At 41.6% G+C, this 19879-nt stretch overlaps 2 protein-coding genes across 5 annotated transcripts; both read left to right on the top strand.

Annotated features, from left to right (window-relative positions):
• Positions 1–154: 154 nt before the first annotated feature.
• mrc1a (mannose receptor, C type 1a) lies at positions 155–9624 on the top strand. The gene is made up of 30 exons (XM_063873791.1): positions 155–343; positions 443–844; positions 1323–1496; positions 1971–2126; positions 2216–2329; positions 2457–2597; positions 2698–2880; positions 3023–3180; positions 3274–3390; positions 3480–3595; positions 3719–3867; positions 4229–4428; positions 4515–4630; positions 4727–4805; positions 4901–5045; positions 5150–5188; positions 5459–5622; positions 5729–5790; positions 5902–6002; positions 6097–6236; positions 6429–6537; positions 6637–6809; positions 6942–7047; positions 7190–7422; positions 7518–7683; positions 7770–7922; positions 8003–8119; positions 8548–8706; positions 8789–8821; positions 8920–9624. The coding sequence occupies exons 1-30, from the start codon at positions 274–276 to the stop codon at positions 9150–9152; spliced, it is 4308 nt and encodes a 1435-aa protein (XP_063729861.1). The 5' UTR covers positions 155–273; the 3' UTR covers positions 9153–9624.
• An 804-nt stretch (positions 9625–10428) lies between these two features.
• Positions 10429–18201, top strand: LOC134884153 (zinc transporter ZIP12-like). 4 transcript variants are annotated; one of them, XM_063912838.1, is made up of 14 exons: positions 10429–10620; positions 11110–11187; positions 11276–11530; positions 12047–12364; positions 12438–12639; positions 13474–13610; positions 13760–13931; positions 14237–14409; positions 14503–14652; positions 14850–14927; positions 16147–16219; positions 16341–16499; positions 16595–16782; positions 17726–18201. In XM_063912838.1, the coding sequence occupies exons 3-14, from the start codon at positions 11312–11314 to the stop codon at positions 17852–17854; spliced, it is 1998 nt and encodes a 665-aa protein (XP_063768908.1). In that variant the 5' UTR covers positions 10429–10620; positions 11110–11187; positions 11276–11311; the 3' UTR covers positions 17855–18201. The 4 variants fall into 4 exon arrangements, with proteins under 4 accessions (XP_063768908.1, XP_063768906.1, XP_063768905.1 ...); XM_063912836.1 differs by having other exon boundaries at positions 10485–10620; positions 11083–11187; XM_063912837.1 differs by having other exon boundaries at positions 10497–10620; positions 11075–11187.
• Positions 18202–19879: the final 1678 nt, after the last annotated feature.

The following is a 19879-nucleotide window of genomic DNA, read 5'->3' as shown; positions in this document are numbered from 1 at the left end:
AGCAATCAGTGATGACTTTCTGTTTCTTGTTCAAGAGATTGCTCGCTTCCCACTTCCTGTCTTCCTCTGCCAGAAAAAAATCTGTGGAAGTTCGTGGAAATTGCTGTCGTTTGACCAATCTTGGTTAGCCATGTGACAGGATACCCATCAGTGTCATTAAGGGGTGGAAAACACCATGCCTCTGTGTCAGTTTTGCTCCACGTTGCACACCTTAGCACACACTGGACCCCTTCTCTCATGACTGGAAAACTGTAAAAGGACACATTAAGGATAATGTCACCCTGTTTGAATGTTGCCGTGGTCCTCTGTCTCCTGCAAGTCCTCTGCATCACTGCCGACATAGGTAGGTACCCTGACACATTTTTCTTTCTATTGAACTTGACTTTAATGAGAGTAATCGGGTTGTAAATGAATTTGCTGATGCTGTTCTCTTCTGCTCCAGACACTGGCACCTTCCTGATCTACAATGAGAACCACAACAAGTGCATAAAGGTGGAGAGTGCCACCTCCATGACGGTGACCATATGTAATCCTCATGCCAAGGAGCAGCAGTTTCGTTGGGCCTCCGAATCCCGCGTCCTCAGTCTGTCCCTCAAGCTCTGTCTGGGGGCCACACAGATTCAAGACTGGGTGAAGGTGCTCCTCTACGAATGCGATGAGAGCAATAAGCTACAACACTGGCAGTGCAAGAACGAGACCCTGTTTGGCCTCAAAGACGAAGACCTGCACTTAAACTGGGGCAACAAAAATGAGAGAAACATAATGATCTACAAAGGGTCGGGGCTCTGGAGCCGCTGGAGGATATTTGGCACCAAGGGTGACCTGTGTTCAAAGGGGTTTCAAGGTAGGTAGTGTCGGGGCACGATTACTCTTAAAAACCCTAAATAGTGCATTATCTAATCTTTAGAAAGGTTCAAGTGTGTGTGTGGTTAAGGGTATTTTAACATGCCAGATAATTGTAATGTCTAACATGTAGACAAGTAGTAATCTATAACTGTAGACCAATTTAGATTTAAATTTAAAATTAAGGAACTTATAAGTGATAGCTAATGAATGATTTGAGATTCTCTTTTACCACAGTTTTTATTTTACTTTAGTTGGTTTAATATTTGTTTTTGTATGCAAAAAACAGATTGGCAGCCACTTTAGAATTTTAATCGTAGGAAATACATCATCAAATTATACCCTCTCCTTTTTACAACCATTAAACCAAACATAATGTAGACACTTCTACAAGTATAGATAGCTTTCCAGGTTTTTGGATGCTTTTTTTGCTAAACTAATTTTTGATTATCTTTACTTCATGATCTGTGTCTCCTCAGAGATTTTCACAATAGGGGGCAATGCCTTCGGAGGCCCCTGTCAGTTCCCATTTAGTTTTCAGGAGAAGTGGTACGCTGAGTGCACAAAGGACGGTCGCTCAGACGGACAGCTGTGGTGTGCAACAGAGAGAGATTACGATAAGTCGAAGAAATGGGGCTTTTGTCCCACTCCAGGTAAGAAAAAACTATAATGATAACACTCCTGAAAACACCTTGTCAAACTATTGAAAGCTGGTTATGAACAGATGCAGAAAAAGAAAAAGTCTTCAAAGTGTGATCATGGAACATGTTAATGCTGACAGGTCTGGTTTCTGACCCCATCCTCTCCCCCAGCAGAACAACACAACCACTTCCTGTCATGAGTTGTCAACACAGCACTGTCAACCCTTTTCCCTCCTCTCACAGGCCAATCCCATACGCTGCTCTTAAACTGGGGCAGGAAAAGGACATAAAAAGAAACAGTTCACTTTTGCTATTGTTTTTATAAACACAGTCCTAGTCTAGAAGAGAGAAGATGTTTCTCATTGATACTTCTTCAGTTGTGACATGCTTGTTGTACTTAAAATCCAGTCAGGTCAACAGGCATTACACTTCATGGATTGAATCTGTTCCTGTTGTTTGATCATTTGTGTCTTTATTATAATGCAGCATCCTCAGGTTGGGACACTGACCCGGTCACAGGGGTTCAGTATCAGAGGAACGCACAGTCAGTGTTGACCTGGCATCAGGCCAGGAAGAGCTGCCAGCAGCAGGGAGCCGACCTCCTCAGCATTGTAGAGCTTCATGAGCAGTCATACATTTCAGGTACAAAGTCAGTCTTTAATCAACTACACATAATACACAATGGAACGTTGTTTAACTTTGATTTCATTTGGATGTATGTGTTGATGCAGGGTTGACAAATAATTTGGGAACTTCTCTGTGGATTGGACTGAACAGCTTGGATTTTGACAGTGGATGGCAGTGGAGCAACATAAACCCCTTCAGATATTTAAACTGGGCTCCAGGTCAGTAAAGATTTAATATTTTGTGACGGGAGCAGAATGTAATCGTATGATGAAATGGAAAAATGCTCCCATGAATTATCAAAGGATTATCACGTCATGTATAAAACATGCTTTATGTTTCCAATAGGTCATCCTTCATCTGAGCCCGGGCTCAACTGTGCAACCCTTAATGCCGCAAAAGCGTCAAAATGGGAGAGCAGCGCCTGTACCAAGAAACTTGGTTACATTTGTCGCAAGGGAAACTCTACCAGTCTGCTTGCACCACCAGGTAAATCAATAGCCTAATTCCAATCAATCACAATCTGACATGTTGGAGCCTTCATATTACAACTTCTCTTGTCCTACGTTCTCTTTATGTTGATCTACAGTCAATAACCAGCCCAGCTTCTGCCCCAATCACTGGGTGCCCTATGGAGGAAACTGTTACTACCTGCAGAGGAGTAAGAAGATGTGGAAGGAGGCTTTGGATGCGTGTCACAAAGAGGGGGCAGATCTGGCCAGCATACACAACATAGAAGAGCAGAGCTTCGTAATATCTCAATCTGGATACTGTAAGTTGTTTTTCCAGTGATCTGTGTTAACACCAATAATCCATGCTTAAATGATTGATGGTCAAGCTATTACGGTCAAGAAAATCAAATGCAAGAAACTGTACTCTATCCACACATTCATAACTCCATTTATAACCCATAGTGCCGACAGATGTGCTTTGGATTGGCTTCACCGATCAGAAGAACCAGTTGCTGTTTGAATGGTCCGATCACTCCCACGTTACCTTCACTCAGTGGCAGACTGGGGAGCCGTCTCATGCCACCAACCTGCAGGAAGACTGTGTCCTCATCAGAGGAAAGGTAGCACCGATACCTTTCTGAAATTCAAAGCGTGATCATTGCAATGATAATACGGAAAGCGCTGTTCTGAAACATTGCATGTGGTTAACACAGGACGGGAAGTGGGCTGACCACTCGTGTGACAAGGCGTATGGATACATGTGTAAGAAGAAGGCCTCGACTAAACCAGCTGAAGGTGCCCAGGAGGAAGCCAACCCTGGATGCAAACTTGTGAGTGCTGTCTTTTCCTTTAAATAGTTTAATTAAACAACACTGTGTTTATCAGATTCATCTGACTGTTTTTCTTTAATCACCTCAAGGGCTCAATCAGGTTTGGTTCTTATTGTTACAACATTGGATCGGAGTCAAAAACCTTCGATGAGGCAAAGCGGGCATGCTCAGAGACTGGTGCTCACGTGGTGGACGTGTCTGATAGGTAAAAAACATGTTTTTATGTCGATGTAAAATTTCCAAATGATCCAAAAATATCAGGTTTCATTTTGACATCATTTAAATATTGTTAACCTCATCTTTCTGCTTTTACTATGTTGCTATGCAGATATGAGAATGCCTTCTTGGTCAGTCTGGTGGGTTTGAGACCAGAGAAGTATTTCTGGACAGGTTTATCGAACACAGCCAACGTTAACACTTTCACGTGGACCACCAAAAGAGAAGTCACATTTACTCATTTCAATGTGGGCATGCCAGGTACAGCACACTTCTCTTTATTGTATGTCTGTGTTCCCTAACCATTTTAAATGTCATATGTATTATTTATGATTAAATTGCATTTTGATTGGATTGGAAGTGTTATGTGGCCCTGTGTTGAATGTATGGCTAATAAGTTAACGTTAGCATGCTAGTAACATGATTAACTTAACTTCAGCAAGTTAGCACTGTCATGTTGTGCTTGTTAGAATTTAGCTTAGCATTAGCTGCAGGCATGTATTGCTGAATATGTATTCTCTACTCTAAAACGCCTTCTTATGATATTTGTCGTTGTGAACATTACATGTTTGAGCTAAGTTTATCTGTATTTGTCCCATTCTCTTGGTGTGTTTAATAAAAGACAGACACCAAGGATGCATCGCAATGACAACTGGAATATTTGCTGGATTATGGGATGTTGTCGACTGCAGCAACAAGGAGAAGTATATCTGTAAGAAACTAGCAGAAGGAGTACCTGTGACAACAGTCGTACCCACAACCCCCGCCCTCAGCTGTGCAGCTGGCTGGACCCCCGCAGGCAAGAGGAACATCTGCTACAAAGTAGGAGGACAAACTGAAGTAATCTGGGACACTGCTGCAATTAAAAGTTTATAAAACTCAAGACATTTTCTCTTTCAATTAAAAAGCTTTACAAAAAGAAAGAGGACTTTAGGAAGACTTGGCATGACGCGCTGGACTTCTGCAAGGCGGTTGGTGGGGACCTGATGAGCATACACAGTATGGAGGACATGAGCAACGCTGAGTATGTTGGCCTAACAGCTTTTTTATGTCACAATATATATTAGGGTTGTCAACCATTCAAATAATCAGAACTGGGTTTTTTTCTGCTGTCATAAAGGTTTCATTCTAGTGACGGAGCCTGGATCGGCCTCAGTCTAGGTACCAATGAAGGTTTTGGATGGAGTGATGGATCAGCTGTATGTAGAACTTTGTTGTTGTCATTATAAGCCTTTTTCACCCTTATTTTCAACCCTGACCTAATTATTGTGTATTTCCAATATGTTTGTACTAGTTTGAATTTGAGAACTGGGGCTTCGGGGAACCAAACAACCACAATGACAATGAACACTGTGCAGAAGTCCGCTCTTACTACGGACGGTACTGGAATGATCGGCACTGTGAGTCCTTCAATGACTGGATCTGCCAGATACGCAAAGGTAACACCGACACGTCTCATCGTGGGGATGCAGTTTCGGTCCATAGTAGTTCAAGTAGAGCTTTGCCCTCTTTAAGATCTTCATCAAGGTTCTTGTTCTTTCAGGTGTGTCTCCGAAACCAGAGCCTGTCATAAAAAAAGAAGGTAAATTTAAGTTGTGGCCTCTCACTGAAAAAATGTTGTTTTCATGTCCATCCTATTGATCCAGACTTAAATATGAGACGGATTTCCTTTAGAGTTCCTAAGAACACATGAGTTGTTACCCCCTGACAGTTTTTGTATTAAGTAGCATAACTAAAAGTTGAACTGCTAGCATGGCTGTAGACTGTTGTACTGTATTCACATCAAATCTCCCATTTATGTGAAAGCCATGCATCCCATCAATCCCTTATGAAATGGCCTTTCTTTTTCCAGTATACAACAACACAGAAGATGGCTGGATTATCTACAATGACACACAGTATTTCATCAACAATGATAAACTCGACATGGAAGCTGCTCGAGCCTTCTGCAAAAAGGGCTTTGGTGATCTTGCAGTCATCACAGGGGAGAGCGAGAGGAAGTTCCTTTGGAAACAGGCAAGAAATACATAAAACTACCGATCCAATGTACGGAGAACCCTGTGTAACAATTTGTTTTTAGTTCAACCATAAAGTCATGTTTCTTACCTTTACCTTCCAACAGGTAGCAAAATCCAAAACACAGTACTTCATTGCCTTGACAGTGAATTTGGATAAATCATTCAGGTAAATAAAACAACTGGATTTCGTCCCGGTACATTACGAGTGTAGGTATATTGGGTACTTCCCATGCACTGTTTTCTCGCAAGTCACTCACTTCTTGTTTATCCATTTCAGCTGGATAGATGGCTCCCCTGTAACATACACTGCATGGGAACAGAATGAGCCCAACTTTGCTAATAATGATGAAAACTGTGTGACTTTATACAGTAGCATGGGTGAGACCAACAATCAGTACAGCCGTTTCGTAAATATAAGCTAACCCGACCTAATAATTATATTCATTGTGCTCTGTTTATTCTGTGCATATAGGCTACTGGAATGATATTAACTGTGGCTTGGAGCTACCTTCTATTTGCAAAAGAAGCAGTAACTTTGTTAATACAACAATGGCCCCAACCGTTATTCCTAAGGGAGGATGTGCACCAGAGTGGCTAACTTTCCAAGGAAAGGTAATTACATCTCACTGAACAAAACACAGATGTTATTGCTCTATATTTACAAGTATTTCCTCTTCATTTCAGGATGTGATTGAGGCTCTCAGATGTACTTTTCTTTTGTGATATGTGATTCCATACTCTGACAAAGCTTGAATGGTCACTTGTTGTTCTAAGTTGTAGTGATAGTTCATCTCGTTTACACAGTGCTATAAGATAGTTGTGGGGAGTGACAGTAAGGACTGGCAGGAAGCCAGGACACACTGTGTTAGCCAGGGAGGAAATCTGGTTTCTATCACCCACGATAGAGAGCAAGGTGAGTGTTTCCCTTGTGGTTGTCTTTTCATTGTGTTGTGATGTATGTGAGCCGCAATGTGAAGGAGTTAAAGATTAATTGTGCTTTTTTTATTTCTAGCATTCCTGACAACACAGATTCTGAGATACAATGAGGACTTCTGGATCGGCATGAATGATGTCAACTGGGAGATGCACTTTATGTGGACGGACGGCAAAGGCATTTCGTACACCAACTGGGCTAAAGGGCATCCAACAGCATTGCCCGAAGGACGATCTACATTTATGGATGAGGTTCATCAATTCTTACTTTCAAAACTTTATCCCTCAACTATTTTCTGTAGTTTAATCAACAATATGATGATCACATGCTGCTCTGACTGAAATTAAAATGCCTAACTTATGTGCCTTTTTTCTGCTTGATAGAGATATGACTGTGTGATTATGGTGGGCAGAATCCTTAAAATAAAAGGATCCTGGAAGGTGGAAGACTGTGGTGCAAAACATAGTTTCATCTGTAAAAGAAACATTGGTAAATAAAATGTTAGTTTATATCATAAATAAACAAATAAATGGTCAAGCATTGTGTAAGTGCAAACTGGGGAAACATCAATACTTAAATATTTTAAGAGCTTCTTCAGCTGGATGTTATTTTGTTTTCCTTGTGTCCAAAGACTCTCAGATTGCAGTCGCAGCCACAACTGTGTTACCAAAGGCTTTCTACAAGCTTGGTAATGACTCCTACAAATTGGTGCGCCAGAACATGAAATGGGATGAGGCGAGGAGGCAGTGCCAAGCCGACGATGCCGATCTGGCCAGTATCCTGAACCCTGTCACTCAGGCGTACCTCACACTGCAGGTTACCAAGCTCAAGGAGCCTGTGTGGATCGGCCTCAACAGCAATGTGGTAAAGGGGAACCATGATTTAAAAGAGCATTTCAAACTGAGACCTTTAAGCTCTGTATACATTTTTGCTAATTTGAGTAATGATTTTTTTCCCAGACTGATGGGCAGTTCAAGTGGGTCGATAACTGGAGGATGGGATACACCAAATGGGGCACAGATGAGCCGAAGAACAACTTTGCATGTGTTTATATAGACGTGGACAATACATGGAAGACTGCACCGTGTACCAAGATGTACTACTCCCTTTGCAAGAGGTCACCAGGTCAGACAATCCCCCTGTTAGTTCCCTTGCAATATATACCATACACAACCCTTGGTAACCAATGCAAATCTCCTCTTTTTTTCTAGATGTAGCACCGACTGAGCCCCCACAACTCGCCGGCAACTGTCCAGAGACAAAGAGAGGGAAATCCTGGATACCTTTCAGAGGCTATTGTTATTCGTTCCGCAACTCAGTGGTGGACAACTGGGCCCATGCCTCAGTGGAATGTCTGAAAATGGGTATGTTGTGAAGAAGTTTCAATGATAAATCCCAAATTTGATGTCTAAACAAATCTTTACAGAATACTAATGTTCACCAGGTGCTTCTCTGGTGAGTATCGAGGACCACCAGGAGGGTTTGTTCATACAACAGAACCTGGAGCTCCTGCAGGACGGGGCCAAGTCCTTCTGGACCGGCCTCTTCAAGAGTCATGAAGGTAAGCACGTCTTTCAACGCCTTTTTCCAAAACATATAAAGGTTTAAATCACTGTCCAATTTGACCTCTTCGATAGTTCCTGTTGCTCAAATGCAAAATGGCTAGTGTTAGCGAAGCAATTCAGACTGATTTAGTTAATTTCGAGCTATTCATCATTAGATGTAATAGTAATTCTCAGTACCTGGAGAGGTTGGGAGGAAATGTACATTTGTAAAACATTACATTTCTTTATGAAAACCTCTGGCGCTAACATTAGCAGAGCAAAAAACAGATTATAATTATTCATAGTTGACACATAGAGCCAGGGCGATTCCAATCTTTGGCTAGCCTCTTTTTATGGGTATGGTTCTAATCCAAGAGACACAGAGCTAGCTAGTTTACGCTATCTGAGGGTTTGGTCATTGTAGTAACAAGCTCCCTTGTGTCAGGTGAGTGGATGTGGATCGATAACAGTGTTGTGGACTACGTCAACTGGAAAATAGGGATGCCAAAGTCAGAATCATGTGTGGACATCAACTCTGAAAGTGGACAGTGGAGTTCAACCAGCTGCAGCAGATACAGGTCATACATCTGCAAAACAGCCAAAGGTACATTAAATATATGACGTACAATAATTTAATCTGACCCGTAATCACTCGATACATTCATAATGTATTCTCTTTTTTTCAGTTATCACACCTACAGAAAAGCCGCCATCTGTTGGTAAGTCATATTATCTGACATACATGTACAGTATATTGAATATGAGGATTTCAAACTTATCGTCCCTGTGAATAATTCTATATGTTTTTCCTCCTCAGCAAAAGTGGTTAAAGAAGCTTCTCACGGGTCGGCTGGCATCACTATTGCTGTGGTGTTAGTTGTAATCGCCGTAGTTGGACTCGTTGCCTTCTTCGTCTTCCGTAAACGGATACACATCCCTGTCTTGACAGAAAGCACTTTTGACAACAAGCTGTACTTCAACAATCCAATCCGAGCGCTCGTAGACACCAAGGGTCTGGTGGCCAACATAGAGCAGAATGAACAAGCTTAGACATGATCTGTAGTAATCCCCACTTTGACAATGATATGATTATGGTTTAATGGTTTAGATCACTTATTGTAACTGGGAACTTAATCTCAACCAAACCCGATTGTGTTTTTAAAAATGACTGGATGAATGATAATGATTCCTAACTATTATATAATAATTCATACAAGCACTGGCCCAGCACTAATTAGGTGTATGATAATATAAGAGAAAGATCTAAAGCAAATTTGACATGATTGTGATTTGTGAAATGTGTACAGTTTATTTTTTATTTTACCAATTAAGATAATCATGAACATTTGTGGACCAAACACCAGTTAGAGATAAATTAACAACAAAAATGTGATATTGCAATTATCCGATTCTTCTCAAAACGGTGATACTTGTTTTTATTTTCTTCATGGGATGCTTATTTTCTGGCTTACAATATTGTAAATAGATGCTCAATAAAATGAATGAAATGTATACAACTGAATTCTCTGTCTTTTTCTTTTACATTCTTAAAAAACCTGGTGATATTCATCAGGTATAATGTCTAACGTGTTAGTATTGCTAAATCATTCTTACACAACAGTCAGCGGGGTTCATCCTCTGGGGATCAGGGGATCTTTATATTGTAGTGATGGACTGAACGACCAAGTGACAGATCAACGTTGGCACCTCTATAGTGATGACTCTAGCATGGCTTTACACCTCAAAGATTGATTTATGAAAGATACAATATTGTTACAACCGGACCATCGTTACAGGGGAAATGTAGGGAAGTGTCGGTTGGAAAAAAGGATATCTATTGGTGTCATTGTCGCTTATTTTAAATACAAGACCCCTTTGTCAATGGCTACACAGCTATCCTACAGTGTCAATCATTTTTGATTTCAAGCTATACAAGAATAATGTTTTTATAGTGTTTCTATTTTGCTGCTTTTCAATTCTGTTGATATTCTGTAGTTAGTTTTGGTTGGAATATCAGCATGACTGTTTATTTAGATCCATCCTTGTTTATAAAAGGGATTAAATAAATAAATATAACCCAAATGCCCAAAATGTGTGAATATTAAGTACATAGTATAAAGACAAATTAAATCCGACCCGTCTTATAGGAATGCAACCTTTAAGCAACATGTCTATTCTGCATATTTTGAATAAGTGAAGCTCCATTTCAAAAGTCCTCTTTAAGTATTTCTCTGTCATGCATCCATCATTCATCACCCCCGTACCAAGCAGCTGCCCCCCTCCCCATCACCTAATGTTAAAAATGAGGCAGCGTTCTCCATGGAAACCAGCCCTCTGTCGCAGCTAATCCTCTGGAGCTTATTCAACTCTTACTTCTCATAAGAAGGTTTTAGCAGCAGCAGCAGCAGCAATGCCCAATAATTCTCCCCAAACAAGCCTTTGTGTTTATCCCACCGGAGGAGGAAAACAAACCTAGTTACAGCCGCTGAGAGGAGCAGAGGGGAGAACAATTCATCTGGTAAGCTTTTGTTTATCCATCTATCGCATCTCAGGTATTACTGTAGCTTCAGTCCTCTTACTGCTCGGTCGGCTTGACCTGCAGGGTGTACAGTGTGGGAGGATGCTGGAACGAGAAAAAGCTTGGCATGTTTTTCTGTGTATGTTTGATCTTTGATGACTCAGAGATCTTAGAGGATAAAAACCCATTGATTTGGATGTTACCATTGCTTAAATCAGTAGGTTGGGGGGGCTGGGGGGGGGGGGGGTGCAGTCACTCATACCAGCTCCTGTCTTTCTCTTGCAGAATGTATATTACCACTAAAACTGGCAAATTTTAAAAAGCTTTTCATGCGTTATTTATTTTCCCTACTCCATAGTCTTCTTCTACACTAATTATTTTCTCTTCGGTCTCCCCCTCCATGCCCCCTGTGCTCTCTCACTTGCCTGCACTAATCCTTTTGTTGTGGACTGAGGGGCCCAGGCTTTGGCTGACCGATCGGCACTGTAGGGCTGGTTCAGCTGAAAGGTGTCCACCGAGTATTTCTGTCCTCCACCGGATCGTGCGGGCCTATTATTAACGCCTCTTGTAAGCTCTTTTTTTCTGGAAGCACTCTCCTCTTCTTGATTCCAATTTCTCGCTCAGCTTCCTTCTTTGTCTCAATCTTCTTCTCAAGCTCAAAGTCAGTCCTGTGAGCTTCCTTGGTAGGAACATGCACTTCAGGAGCAGTGCTTTGCTGCTGCTTCTTTGTCTTCTGGAGGTACGAGGGCAGAAATACCTGCAGGATACTCTCAGGGCCTTGGATCTGCCCCTGGGTGTCAACGAAGAGCCACAGCTCCAGAAGAACCACATCGGAATCCTGATCACGAAGCTCCTCCAGGAGGTGCACTGTGCTGAGCGGATTGGCTCCTCTCAGGATGTCTGTGGCAAGGTAAGGCCTTCACCTGTCTTAATGTTCTCCCTTTTACACACACACACTTAGTATTTATCCCCTTCCTGCGTGCTTATTCCAAGAAACATGTTTGTTATGGCTGGAATGTGAGTGAATGTGGAGGCTTAAATCCTTGACCTCTGTGAGGCATTCGTGAGTGGCTTTCCTCAGCAGTTTGACAAAACAAACTCCAAACAGTGGAGTTAGACTTACTTCAAATGTTTGTGCAGGCTGGCTGACTGACCAAAAGGATTATGTGTCTGTAAAGCGTTGAGTATGAGATTTAAAGTAAAGCCAGAAACTTTTTCACTGCTTGCTGAGAGGTCTAGAAATCACAGTGCTTCGCCCACTCTCCTAACCTTCTATGTTTCTGTGTGTGGGTTTAATTTGGCTGCCAATTCTGTAGAAAGTAGAGTAAAGTGCATGCAAGGAGAAAATAGGCCTTTTATCCAGCTTCTAAGCCAATACTTGCAAGATTCCTCCCTTAAATGTTCTTCTTTCTTCCTCTTGTTGCAGTGCCTGACACCAGAAGCGGCGCTATCTGTGCTAGAGGATGATGGGGTGGCTTACCTCACTGAAGGAGACTACCAGCGGATCTCCACCGTCCTTCTATACTATATAATAAACTTGCAAGACCTGTGTTTGTCAAATACTGCCTCCCTTTCATCATCCTCTTCCTCATTTGGGAACTTTCAATTCTATATTTTGGCTCTCACCAATCTACACCCGGATGAGGACAGTCGCTTCCTATCGTCCAGAGAAACAGCAAGTATTCTGCAGCTCATCAACCAGCACTATGCACCCTCCCATCAAGACCACTCATCTGATTTGCAAGTAAGGATTTTAAATCTAAAATATATTTTCTGTCTCGACCACCAGATGTTGATTTCCCCCTTTGGTTCCACAGTGCATTGATGCGACTGGCCTCTTTGAAGATGTTGACGTACATGAAGATGCTGAAGTGTCTTCTGTACCCAAACTGGCTGCAGCCATCATCAGCCACGTCCTGCAGGGCCACTGCTTCAGACATTGGAACCTCCCGTCTCCAGCTTTCTTTACAGACTTCATCTTTCAATCCCTAAATCGCACAAGTAATATGCAGATTATAGGTGAGTTCAAGAACTCAGTACGCTTTTATTTAATGGGGATTACGGTTACACAGAAACACCCCCCCCCCCCTTCAATTTAGTCTTATTGTCTGCTATTTAAAAATATTAATAATAACTGATTTTTCTGCAAATTGGCAAAATGGGAAGAAACAATTAACAAAACATTACAGCCGCCTGTACCACAACATCTGATGCAGAACTATTACAGCATTTGAAGTGAAGTTTCTGACCTCGGTGTTTGGTCTCTACCAACTTTCCCCCTGTTGCTAATGTTCCACTATGTTCACCAGCTAATCTCTAACTGTGTCTGTCTTCTGTTTGTTGCTGAGCAGGAAGTGTAAAATCATTTAATCTGAGAATTTTCACTAAAAAAACTCCCTTTGGCAGCCAAATAAAGTGCTGAGACTGAATCAGAACAATGAAGTTGGGGGGTATAAAACCAAAACAATGAGCTGAAAGAAACTATAAAATCAGAGTCAGGTGATCATCAGAAGTCTTTATTTGAAGGCGCTTCCTGTTGCTTCTACTGAATGCTTTTAGTCTATTCCAGGAAAAAGAGCAATGACGCATCATGCAGAGCAATTAACCCCCCTGAAAGACGTTTAATCAGAGATAGCTGTGTCAGATGCTTTTCCATGCTCTCAATAAATACATATACTGGCACCAAATGGGAGATTCAACCCAAAATCTCGATGCTGTTCTTTGTTTTCAGAAGATCTATTTTTTATTTATTCCATCTGCATAAAGTTTTATTTTCTCCCAAACATACACTGATTTATTTGGTTAAATTTAACCTGATGCACAGTATCATGACCCTGCGATTTTCTGTCTTAGATTTAGAGGAGTTGCTTCATCAGCTCGGAGTTGGACAGGAAGCAGGGACGCACTCTCACAACAGGAAGAGGCGGACCTCACAGAAAGAGGACGGCTGCAACCATGAAACTGGAGAAATAAGCAAAGACTGGGCACAGGTGAGACTCGGTCAAATGTTTTATTTTAGTTTAAAGAGTGGTTCTGTACAGAAAAAACAAGCTGTGATCTGCATGCAGTCTGTGTGAGTGTTGATTAGAAGTGCCTCCTACTCATCCACAAAATTCTCTCTCCCTTTGAATGTAATCAGGTATGTTTTTCCGCCAATCAGCTGGTGGATATCTTTGCTCTGGATCCTCATTTGCCAATTTCCAAGGAGCACTTCAGGCAAGTGTGCCCAGCCATTATTCAGCAGTTGCTAGGCAATGCCTGCAAGTCTGCCGAGCAAACAAGGAAAGGATCTCCTCCCACTGCTCTCGAGAGTAAGACATGTTCACAAATGTGCCTACAGTAACTAATAAATACATAACTAGACAATTAGTTTGGAATTAATTCATTAAAGATTGAGGGATTTAGACTTTTGCACTGTATTAGGAAGAGCTCTACATTAGTATGTTTATTTCCAGATTTGAATGTATTTGTGGATTCTACTTTATATCTTTTTACTATATTAGATTTGTTGTGCATTACAGGTAGTCATTGTATGAGACACTCAGAGGCTAGGCTATGATCAGTAAAAATGTCCAACCTTAATGGTGAGTAAGGGGAAAATGTCTCCTCTCTGCAGAGTACGGCTACAGCACGGCTGCCGTCCTGCTCATCACCGTGGGCTCCATGTTGGGTATCTGCCTGATCTTGTTCAACTCCTGCCAGGAGACATACAACCTCATCCTGCAGCTCTTCGTGGGGCTCGCAGTGGGGACCCTCTCAGGAGACGCACTCCTGCACCTCATACCACAGGTATAGGACACAGAGCCATTGCGTGTAAAAAGAAATGTCTCTGTTGACTGAGGAGTAAATGTCTAATGGTTTTCCTGTCCGTCTCCTTTGGAGATCCTTGGCCTCCATGATGACACTCACAGCCATGAAAACTATGCAGAAGGGAAGGACTATCTGTGGAGGATTCTGGGAATTATCTCTGGGATTTATGGCTTTTTCCTCATTGAAAGAATCTTTTCCTTTTTGGTTCCTTCTCATGGCCATGTAAGTTTTGCAGCTGTGATAAAACATATATTCAAACCATGGGGGGTGAAAGACAAGGCAATGTTGATTCTCTTTAGCTCTATTCTGAGGTGGAACTTTTACAGTTTTCCATGAACAAGCAAGTTTGTGCCGAGTCTGACCTTTTGCAGAGCTGATTGTCGAGAAACGGAGGTCTCATGACTTTCTTTTGTCTGCAGGGTCATAGTGACCTTCCCTTAGAGCTCAACTGTAATGGCAAATCCCAGAGGGGCAAATCCATCTCCACCATACAGCTGGTGAGTCCCCACACTGAACTGCTTTGTTTTTTTGTAAGTATTGTTCTTGGCAGGAAGAACCTGATTCCTGTCATCATCCCTTTTCTTAACTTGTTGGAAAAGATGCAGCGACCATGACACAGCAGTTCCTTGAAGTTAAACAGCAAAATAATTCAAAAACTTTTCATTCACATTAGCCATCCATTATGCTTCTCGACTTGCAATCTGACTTGTTTAATAAATGTGCTAAGGTTAGTGGGAGGTAATTACTTATCTAAGCTTAAAAAACTGAAACGTTTACTTTCCTTTAATGAATTATGTCAACAGATTTCACATAGCTGTATGAGGTTAATGGAAAGCAATAATATTAAGTTGGAATGGAAAATGTTAGCTTCAACATAATACTATCGCTACGCTTCAGCCTTTTCAGTGTAGCTGGTCATTTTGTAACTTATAATGAAAAGAAATATTCAGCATCACATTCATTTTTAATACTCTATGTCGTTTCACATACGTGTTGTATTATATTATATTGTCACTGTTCACACCTACAGGTACAAATTACAAAGAATTTTCCTCTCCCAAAAAACAAAGATCCGTTATGGTAGCTGCTATGTTTGCTTAAATATTGTGTTTACTGTGCTGTGCCTCTGTGAAGTTATTAAAGTCAATAGATTTCCATTCGCCCTGGTGTTACTCTACTCCCACACTACTCCTCCAGCCAAGCATCAAGACAGCACTGAAGCACTTGTTATAAACAGTGCTGTTCTGCTAGAGGGCACTGTTGAAAAAAACAGTCAATTACATCACGACTCTAACGGCACACATACAGTATACAACAGCATAAAATCAGATCTAAAAAGAAAAATGGCTGTGAAATGCACGGCTGCCACGTATCTATCAAAAAACAGTACATTGAGTATAGAATAAATCCATGTTTACAGTTTAAAAACCGACCACATTTCATTTATATCAACTGTAATGTGTTGCGTTTATATAACCGGCAATGGAGCGTGGTGTGGGAGGCAGTGAAGGAACAGTATGTAGGATGTTGGAGAATGAGAAGTATTGAATCATTCAGAAAGCACTTCATGTGTGCATTACACACTTGAACTAGACAGGACCTATTATCCGACCGTTCTTTGTTACATAAATATATCCTGTTTGTGTGAATTCATATCATCCATCTTCCTTTGCACACCATTCTTAATTTCTCCATTTACCTATCTGTATTCTGCAGGGGCCGGTGGATGACTTGGAGTGTACAGAAGTATCCCCCGAACACGTCAACACAAGGAGCCCTTCACATCAGAGTGAGTTTCTCCCAACGAGCAGAATCTGATGTACTTAGTAATTAGTCGCCTGGCATAACAGAGCCATTGTCGCGCTCTGAGGATGAGCTTTAATGACACAGACTCTCTTTTGTGTTCCCAGGACAGGGAGTTCCTCTGCTGGCCGTGATGATAATCGTGGGAGACAGCCTTCATAACTTTGCAGATGGCCTTGTTGTTGGGGCGGCCTTCTCCTCTTCAGCCGAGACCGGCATGGCGACCACCGTGGCCATCCTGTGCCACGAGATCCCGCACGAGATGGGTGAGAGGTCACGGGTATTCACTTTGCAAAGCCTCTTTTTTAAGGCTGATGCCAGGGAATGCTGTGCCTGACTTTTCTGCTTTCTGTCTCCAAAGGGGACTTTGCAGTGTTGTTGAGCTCCGGACTCTCGGTGAAGACTGCTATGCTCATGAACTTTCTCAGCGCTCTGACGGCCTTCATGGGCCTCTACATCGGACTGTTTGTTTCCTCCGATTTTGAAGTGCAGCAGTGGATCTTCGCTGTAACTGCTGGGATTTTCCTCTATTTGTCACTGGTTGAAATGGTAAAGGTGCTTTATTATAGTCCATAAAATGACCAAAACCAACAATTTATTGACCCTGTAAGGTTAATCCTCTGTCCCATCAGCCTAATTAGAACCTATGAGTGAGCCTCACCGCTGCACTGTGTAGATCTATTATGCTCCCCATACACCGTCCAGCTGCTGTGAAATCTAAACTATATCACTGATTAACAACCACGTGTTTCCATTTTCATGCACATCACATGGTGACTACACGCATTACATTTCATTATTAATTTGAAATAGGGCCTTTGTGCGGCATTCCTGTGGTGTATGAGTAAGCTGAAAAATATGTTCTTGACTGGAAATATTCACATGAAGAACCACTCCAGTCAGGAAAATTCGGCAAAAATGTTGGGACACAACCTGATTGAACTGATCACTTTCCTTTGCCGTTGTTGTGCAAATACTGGAGTCCCTCTGACAAATCTGAACCTGGAAATAATCATTAAAGTACCCATTTAAATTTAGCATTAGCCTAAGTGGAGGTCAGCCATTTAAGATAAGATTCAACAGATAAGATTCAACTTTATTGTCATTGCACAGAGTACAAGTACTAGGACAACGAGATGCGGTCTCTGCATTTGACCCATCCTAGTGTTAGGAGCAGTGGGCTGCCATTATGTACGGCGCCCGGGGAGCAGTGTAGGTAACCAGTGTCTTGCTCAGGGACACCACGGTGGCACTTGGTCTTTCGGGGACTTGAACTGGTGACCTTCCAGTTCCCAGGCCAAGCCCCTATGGACTTCGCCACCACCGCCTTTATTAAGATATGGACTACCGCATTATTGTCTTTTCCTTTTTTATGAAAACAAAATAACATCTAAAATAATGCCAGCCTTTGCTAAAAAAAAAAACCCAATCCTCTAATCAATCATTTCTTAATAAGTAATTGTGTTTTACCTCACTTCGGTCTTTCTTCCAGCTTCCAGAGATGAATCGGGTGAAGACGGACAGACCGTGCCTCCTGTTTCTGCTTCAGAACCTCGGTCTGCTGATGGGGTGGGCCTGCCTTCTGCTCCTCTCTCTGTTTGAACACAAACTCAAATTCTAAAAGCAGTGTACAGGAGTCGCCATGTATATCTCTTCACACAGGGTCGAGCCAAAACAAATGCTGACTTACGTTCTAGTGTTTTTGGAAATGTATTCAAGTCAAGTCAAGTGAGTATTTCAGGATATTTTAGTCGCAGCACTGGATGGTAAATGTTAGCTGTATGAATTCTCTCTTTTTTTTATACTTGATGATTTATTTTTGTATGTTACAGACGGTAAATAGTGAAAACTCTAATTATGACCTTATTTGTCAAATTCAGGTACAAATGTGCATATCTGTTGTTCTGTGAAATATCTATAATGCCTCACACAATCAAATCATTTGATTAAACACATGCAAGATACAAAGTATTGTAAATCTACTTTTTTGGATTCATGTGCACTTGGTATTTTAATACTAATAGAATGTGTCATTTTGAATGCTAGAGGCTTAGAATACGGCTTAATGAGAACGCTTTATTGTCTTTGTTAGGAATGAGCTGCACTAAAATGCATTTATTTTTGAAGCCCTGTTTAGAGAAATGTTGCTCTCTTGTAGCTTCTCATCTCAGAGGCATTGTTCCTTTGTTTTTGAGGCCTCTCTATGATCCGATATGAGGGCACTTCCACCCACCTGAGCTACTTGTTCCCTTCATCCACCAACATGGATGACTAATGCTCGCTGTTCAAGACAGAAGCTCTGGAGCGATACGGCCCACACAGCGCACACGCTCTTTACCGGCCAGAGTGGGCCTGCAGGAGGAGGTGGAGGAAGAAGAGAGGGATATCAGTGCAATGAGATAAATGAAACACAATAAATCAACTTAATTGTGCATCAAATTGGATTTGTGATATTGGCAGAATGAGTGGGCTTACTAGAAGATTTTCCTGCTCTTAATCAGCTCACTGCGATTAAATTCTGGTGCTCTCAACATCATTTCCTTTCAAATCTAAACAAACAGCTGTCGAGCATTCGCCTTATTTGTGTTGGGGATTAGTTTCATTGCACAATTTGCATGATGTTGATTTGCCAAAGCGAGCTTGCTATCAAAGTGCAAAGTCAGTTGTGTTGACAGTGTTAGAGATTATTTAGCTATCAGAAAAAGCTGACACCATTTATTGTGACTTCCCGAGTAATGTTCAAACAATAGCAGGAAGCCCACGGCTTTTTCTCCTATTCTAGCATTTCTGCTGTTATTTTGGAAATGCCAGCCCCATTGGCATTTCAAGGAAAGTGTGTGTGTGTGTGTGTGTGTGTGTGTGTGTGTGTGTGTGTGTGTGTGTGTGTGTGTGTGTGTGTGTGTGTGTGTGTGTGTGTGTGTGTGTGTGTGTGTGTGTGTGAGAATCTGCTTTTTATGCACCAAAGAGGCATTTTTTGGCATGTGTGTGTCGTTTCAAGGCAACTGCTGCCAGGATAGAGGAAGGAAGGGCTTTTTATCTGGGCCGTGTTGGTGTGAGCGCTGAGTGTCCTCACTTGCTCATCAGAAAGCTGTCAGAAGCAGAGTTCAGCTGCGGGGTCGCCAGGGCAGCAGAACATTGGAAACGCGAAGAGAGAGAGAGACAAAAAAAAGGAAATATAAAAGTGTTTTCTCTTGGATAAGAAATGATCTGACGGAAAATCATCCTTTGCACCTGTTATTGTTTTCACACAAATCCACCATATTGTTACTACTGGTGTTTCAGTATTTGCAATCAGGACTTACAAAGTATTTCTTGAATGTTAAAAAAGGTAAGCATCAATCTTAAGCAATCTTGAAAACAGCAGCTCAACATTGTGCCTTTTTAGTATCTAATTTAAAGGGGGTACCAAATCACATGAAATCAGTTGAAAACTTTTACATTTTACGACCAGCGAACAGGCCTCTCTGTTGATGGATAAATATTTCCCCACCTTTTGATTAACGCAGTATAAAGCCTTAAGGAGTCTATCATTTGGCATGGTGCTTGTGTGAATGCATGAAAGTGTGGATTCATGCATGCACTTTTATGAGTACGATCCTATATGTCCCATAATGCAACTCAGAAGCATATTTTATTATACCATCTG

Source organism: Eleginops maclovinus, chromosome 21 (assembly GCF_036324505.1).
Source record: "Eleginops maclovinus isolate JMC-PN-2008 ecotype Puerto Natales chromosome 21, JC_Emac_rtc_rv5, whole genome shotgun sequence".
Taxonomy (NCBI): domain Eukaryota; kingdom Metazoa; phylum Chordata; class Actinopteri; order Perciformes; family Eleginopidae; genus Eleginops; species Eleginops maclovinus.
Note: the sequence above shows the minus strand (reverse complement) of the source record. Positions and strands in the feature narration are given on the sequence as shown.

Coding starts and splice junctions, on each gene's coding strand:
- LOC134884153 (XM_063912838.1), top strand. CDS start 11,312: ATGCACTTCAGGAGCAGTGCTTTGCTGCTGCTTCTTTGTCTTCTGGAG. Junction 13,611..13,759: donor TAAGCAAAGACTGGGCACAG/GTGAGACTCGGT, acceptor GAATGTAATCAG/GTATGTTTTTCCGCCAATCA. Junction 16,220..16,340: donor AAGGAGCCCTTCACATCAGA/GTGAGTTTCTCC, acceptor TTGTGTTCCCAG/GACAGGGAGTTCCTCTGCTG.
- mrc1a (XM_063873791.1), top strand. CDS start 274: ATGTCACCCTGTTTGAATGTTGCCGTGGTCCTCTGTCTCCTGCAAGTC. Junction 3,391..3,479: donor CCAACCCTGGATGCAAACTT/GTGAGTGCTGTC, acceptor AATCACCTCAAG/GGCTCAATCAGGTTTGGTTC. Junction 6,810..6,941: donor GATCTACATTTATGGATGAG/GTTCATCAATTC, acceptor TCTGCTTGATAG/AGATATGACTGTGTGATTAT.